Source organism: Malus sylvestris, chromosome 6 (genome assembly GCF_916048215.2).
Source record: "Malus sylvestris chromosome 6, drMalSylv7.2, whole genome shotgun sequence".
Taxonomy (NCBI): domain Eukaryota; kingdom Viridiplantae; phylum Streptophyta; class Magnoliopsida; order Rosales; family Rosaceae; genus Malus; species Malus sylvestris.
Window position 1 is genome coordinate 9,179,857 of NC_062265.1, and position 6,247 is coordinate 9,186,103.

Genomic DNA, 6,247 nt, shown 5'->3' on the forward strand with positions numbered 1-6,247 from the left:
AAGTTTTTGTTTTTGTTTCGTTTCGGCCTAACGTTCGACCTTCAACTTGTTTACTTCCTCAAGGAGTTGTAGGACAAGAGGGTCCTGAGTGGAGTCATGCACCATTAGAACTCTCATTCGCAAATTTCCCTCATCCTTTGGAAGTATGGGAGTTTGGTCAAAGACCTATGGCTTTTCCTTAGATTCACCGTACTGGCTTTTAGGGCATGCTTGTTAGTAGTCCCCCGAGTCTCCTACACCTTCCTATCCCTCCAAGGCATGCCGTTCCTTTCTTGGTTTGGGTGTTGGCCTACGTTGTGGTAGAGGATCGAGCCCTTCAATGACTTTTAGGTCTTTGATCCTTGAGTCTATGTGACTTGGATTTTCTCAACGTTGTCTCAGGAAGTCTCAACAGTCACGGTAAAAGGCTCTTGATCATTCCATTTCTTATGCAAAGAGGTGCCTCCCTCTATTTCTCTTGTTTCGAGACGAAGCAGCTGGGTTGAGAGAAGTCTCACGTTGATCAACACATTGATGAGTAGCTTGCTCCTCATCAGGAATATCCATGTTGAAAATCAGTGACCCTTCATGTTGGGGGACTACCCAGGAGATGGTTGACGTCCATAAGGGTAATGGGCTTATGTGATTGAGTATGCCTAGCCTCCTCGTGCATCTCGAAGAGCTTCTCATACTGCTCCCGGAGGATCTCGTTCTTTATTGCTATCTTGTTGTTTTGAGCCTCCAGCTTTTCGACTTTAGCTTGCTTTCGTTCATTCCTTCGCTGTCTCACACTAGGCATGAGGGGAATGTTGTTCTATGTACTGTGGCTTCCTTCGCTTCACATGTTGGAGAGGGATGCCTGGTTAAATGAGAGTGTACGAACGATGGAAACTAGCTTGACAAATCTGAATAGAGTAGGAATAAGTGTCTTTTCCCACAGATGGCGCCAAATGTTGATGCACAAAATCGATGAAGACTTTGGAACAACGTAAAGTGTCAAGTTTGTAACCTTCGCTCGGTTGCTCCGGTCACCTAGTGACGATGATGTGTAAAGAGATAGATATACGGAAGCAAATACAAGATGTACGTGGTTCACCCTAAGTTTGGCTACGTCCACGGAGTAGAGGAGTTCTTATTAATAGTGAAAGGTTTACACAAATACATACGTTCGAGCATAATCATCATTAGTGAGTTCTAATGACTAGTTTATGTACAATGATGACATTAGGAATTAACTGTAGGATAATGGTCTTCTTTTATAGTTGAGGAGAGTCTCCAGCTTTCGTTCGCAGTCGATGTGGGACTCTATGAGCTTTATTCTGACATTGACATGTGTCTGTTGTGATTGGCCCCCAGGTTGGAGGGAAACTCTTGTGCTTTAGCAAGGGTGCCTCAACATGGACCCCTTAGTGGGTCCTTGAAGGTATGACGTTGACTGTGCTTGGTAGTTTCAGGATTGGTTAAGTATGGTACAAACAATGTGTAATAGAGTGGTTATGTCAAATATTAGTATGGTAAATCCTCTAATTAAGATTATTAAATTGATAAGTAGTGGTATAGTTGGACTTTATTGTTGATAATTAAGCCATGATGATTCCTATTCCGACTTTAATAGGTGACTTAGTGGCACTTAGTACTGCGGTCTAATAGTATTCTTCTTCACTTGTAAGTGAAAGGTTTTAGGTTCAATTCTTGTCAAATGCAAATTCAAACCATATTATAGCCTGTTCATTGTGAGGCTTAGCCCACTCTCCCACTCCTTAATGTAATATCGTTTGTTCAAAAAAAAAAAAAAAAAACAAAGAATGGTGAGTTAGTTATAAATTTAGAGGCTACAAAGGATAGGTCCTTGCTCTCACAAATATACGGTTTCATATGGAGCTAAAGCGCTATTGGAGGGGAGAATGATTTGCTGAGAGAATAGAATTTTTGGGTGGGGATGGGGGTGGGGGGAAGTGGGTCAAGCTGGGTTTATTTTGGATGGATCCAGACATGACCTTTTTTTTTTTCTTTTTTTTTTTTTTTTGTAAATGAGTCTGAGCCGGTTCGGGTTTATATATTTTGATTACTGAAAGCAGCTCATTTGGATCCGTATCATATAGTCATGTTCCTACAGATTGAATGGATCTGTTTCCAATCACATGTTGTATAAAAAAAACCAATATAAAACAATCTTTATTTGTTTCTGCTAAGAAAAACTACGTCTAACAAAGTCAATACCAACAGTTGTTTTACTTCTTAGGGTTAAGTAGATATGGAATATAGATCACATGCTTCATTGTGGACCATGAATAAAATGACCAATGCTAAACCACTTAAACTAACCGGGCCAGGTTACCGCACATAAGAAATATGAACTCAATTTTGGACTCATTTTTATACAAGTCATGTCCATTAAAATAAAAACCGAATGATTTTATATCGGACCAGATTGGTATGAATTTCTTTTGTTATAATTGTTTTGGTTAATTATCTTGTTATGATTCTTTGCATTGTTGTCATTGAAATATAGATGTATCTTACCTTATGTTCTTCAACCCATACATTGGTCTTAAAGTCGATCCAGTTGTCGACTCTTTTTAGCTGGTCTTTCCTTGGGTTTCAAGCGAATCACGCCCTGAAGTTTATGGTTGACAATGGCCCAGGCCATGCATATTTAAGAAGAGAGACTCAATTGTAACATTTTGTATACCTCACTTTATTGCATTCTTCCTGGATGAGCTTATCGCATTGCAAATAACTTATTTTGACTGTGCAAATGTTATAAACAGAAGAGTTGAATTTTTTAATCTTCATTTGTAGGTCATTCCTACAAAAAATTATTTCAATTGGAGACAATTTAATCATTCAAATGTATAAAAAAATATTGACAGTGTAGGTGCTGAGTAATATTTTCAGGATGAACTTTCTATTTATTTGATTCGTTTATATGACTAAACGATCTCTAATTTGAATGATTTTTTATAAAATTGATATTCAAAGGAAGATTAATAAATTGAACAAACCGATAGTTGATTTTATTCGGTCAAGATACGTTATTAGTAAATGAGATATGGTCTTTCTTTTTGTTTGAGTTGTACTTCATTTAGCTCGACTACAGAGAATGATTCTCTTCTCTCTTATTCCCATCTCCTTCCCTCCCCTTCTCTAACATATTGTTTTTTGTCTTATTATCTATATAAAAAAATCAATATAAGATGTTAACGTGGCTAAATCATAACTGTTCAAATAGGAGGGGATGGAAAGGGAGAGAGATTAAGATGGGAGAGAATCTTCCTCCCTCGACTACAAGCAACACGCATCATTTGAGGTAAAGCACATTAGCTCATAAATAATGTTATGGATATGATGAAATCTTAGTCTTAGGCAAAAATTAGTTCATTGTTCAAAGTACAAGAAGCTTTACTTCAGTCACACCCATTCACTAATTGACCCCGATTTTGGTCCATTGCCTTTAATTAAACTTATCTTATTAAGTTAAACACATATTAAACAAAGCAAACTCAGCTGATTAGTCCCTTAATCATGTTTCCCATTTACATTAATAGAGGATAATCCTTTCCTGAAAACCCCTCCTCCCACCAACCAGAGCTTCCTCTCGTTTCACCCCCCTTTATAAAACCCCTTCACTACCCTCTATCTCTCTCTCTCTCTCTAAACATCATAACTCTACTCTGTTTTCCATGGCTTCTGCTCTGTTTCTAATACTCTGTTGCATCACGCACTTCTCCCTTTCATCCTCACAACCACTCTTTCTCCCTCTAACGCACAGACTCTCCCAAACCCAATTCAACAGTACCCCCAGCCTTCTCAAGTCCACCTCAGCGCGCTCCGCCGTGCGCTTCCACCACCACCATAACCGCCATCACTACCACCGCAAAACCAACCAAGTCTCCCTCCCCCTCACCCCCGGCAGCGACTACACTCTCTCCTTCACTCTCAACTCCAACCCTCCCCAACCCATCTCCCTCTACATGGACACCGGCAGCGACCTCGTCTGGTTCCCCTGCTCCCCCTTCGAATGCATTCTCTGCGAAGGCAAACCCAACTCCACAACCCCTCCTCCCAAAATTCCACCCACCGCTGCTGTCCCATGTGACGCCACCTCCTGCTCTGCCGCCCACTCATCCCTCTCCTCCGCCGACCTCTGCGCCATTTCCCGCTGCCCTCTCGACTCCATTGAAATCTCGGAATGCTCCTCCTTCGCCTGCCCGCCCTTCTACTACGCCTACGCCGATGGAAGCTTCATAGCCAAGCTCTACAAGCACAGCTTATCAATACCCATGTCGTCTCCTTCTCTCGGTCTTCGAAACTTCACTTTTGGGTGTTCCCATTCTGCCCTCGGCGAGCCGATTGGGGTGGCCGGGTTCGGACGCGGTTTGCTTTCTCTACCGGCCCAGTTATCCACCACCTCCCCCCACCTCGCCACCCAATTTTCATACTGCTTAGTTTCTCACTCATTTGACCAGGACCGAGTCCGCAGGCCGAGTCCACTCATTCTGGGACCCTACGACCAGAAGCAGAAGCGACTCGGGGACGCCGGCGTCGGCAGTGAGTCGGTTGAGTACGTCTACACCTCCATGCTCGACAACCCCAAACACCCTTATTTCTATTCCGTTGGACTAGCCGGAGTCTCGGTAGGCAAAAGGGTTTTTCCGGCGCCGGAGACTCTGAAAAGGGTCGACGAGAACGGGAACGGTGGTATCGTCGTTGACTCGGGGACGACTTTCACTATGTTGCCTCAGAGGTTTTACAACTCGCTGGTGGCCGAGTTCGACCGCCGAGTCGGGCGAGTCCACAAGCGGGCGACTCAGATTGAGGAACAAACCGGGCTCGGGCCGTGTTACTATTACGACAAGGTGGTGGAGGTCCCCAGCGTGGCGTTACATTTCGTGGGGAATAAATCCAGTGTGGCGCTGCCCAGGAGGAACTACTTTTATGAGTTTGTCGACGGCGGTGATGGGGCGGGGAGGAAGAGGAAGAAGGTGGGGTGTTGGATGTTGATGAACGGCGGTGATGAGGCGGAGAATAGCGGTGGCCCCGGGGGTGTTTTGGGGAATTACCAGCAGCAGGGGTTTGAGGTGGTTTATGATTTGGAGAAGCATAGGGTTGGGTTTGCAAAGAGGCAATGTGGATTGCTTTGGGACAGTCTCAACCAGCTGTAGAAGGGATGGGAGTTGAAAATTTGGGGGTGGTCAATGGTGGTTTGACTTTTTTTGGTCGAGGTCAAAGGGGTTTTGACTTTGACCGTCTGAAGGATCTGTGTAAATGGGTCGGGTGTGTTGAGTAATAAGGTGGGCTGTACATTGTAACTTGTCTATGTTTTATAATTATTTTCATAAGTTGGATTTGATGCCAAAGAATGAAGTGCAAAAACAGACACAAAAAGAAATCAGATAAATTTGTAAAGTTTGAGATTAAATAATGTTGTGTAATTAATCTAAGTGGAGTTTTGATTTCTGCAATGTGAGCTAGTATGTACCTTTGCATAAGCATCTCAACAACTTTCACACATGTAATTTTTAAAATTAGAGTTTGTTGTCATTGTGTACTATGGTTTAGTAGTATTTATTTTTATTTGTAAGTAAGGTCACGTTCGATTCCGATTATAGATGAATTTAAACTACATTATCATTAGGTTTTTGTGAAACTAAACTTATTCACTTCTTTCTAAGTAATTAATATCATTTTTTTCAAAAAGAAAAAATGAAAGTTTGTTTGATTTACGAGCAATTTGAAAAGTAAAATTTGTTACTTGACAATTTTGTTCTCCAACAAATTCTACAAATTTAATATTACTTTATATACTATCTAATCTGAAATGAGTTTGTTTCACATTTTTTTGTTATTGAATTAATTAATAGGAATAGTGAGAAAAGACGCAATATTATAACAAAAAGAATGTTTGAAGGCTTAGAAACTCTCTAAATGTAGAGAGTGCAGTACAAGTTCTAAATTTAACAACTTTGTTTAGAGATGCTCTAAGCTTTATCATGGGAGGGTTTGTCTGATTTCTGAATAAGACCCAGCTTCTCTGCCCTCCCACTTTTCATATACTTTTATCTTTTTTTATTTTTTGCGGTCACGATTAAATCACGTCAATATTTTATATTGATTTTTTTATAGAGATAATAAGTTAAAAAATAATAGTAATATAAAATGTTGAGGTGACTTAACTATTACCACATAAATAAGAGGAGATAAGAGTGTATGAAAAGTAGGAGGACAGAGAAGCCAGGTCCTTCTAAATAAAAGGGCATATAGCTTT

The 6,247-nt window shown here is 41.0% G+C and overlaps 1 protein-coding gene across 1 annotated transcript; it reads left to right on the plus strand.

Annotated features, from left to right (window-relative positions):
* The first annotated feature begins 3,418 nt into the window (after positions 1 to 3,418).
* On the plus strand, positions 3,419 to 5,483 carry LOC126627452 (probable aspartyl protease At4g16563). Its single transcript, XM_050297012.1, has one exon. It carries the CDS (start codon positions 3,663 to 3,665, stop codon positions 5,142 to 5,144), a length of 1,482 nt encoding a protein of 493 aa, XP_050152969.1. The 5' UTR covers positions 3,419 to 3,662; the 3' UTR covers positions 5,145 to 5,483.
* The last annotated feature ends 764 nt before the right edge of the window (positions 5,484 to 6,247 follow it).

Excerpts from the sequence above, each read along its gene's own strand:
- LOC126627452 (XM_050297012.1), top strand. The coding sequence starts at position 3,663 with ATGGCTTCTGCTCTGTTTCTAATACTCTGTTGCATCACGCACTTCTCC.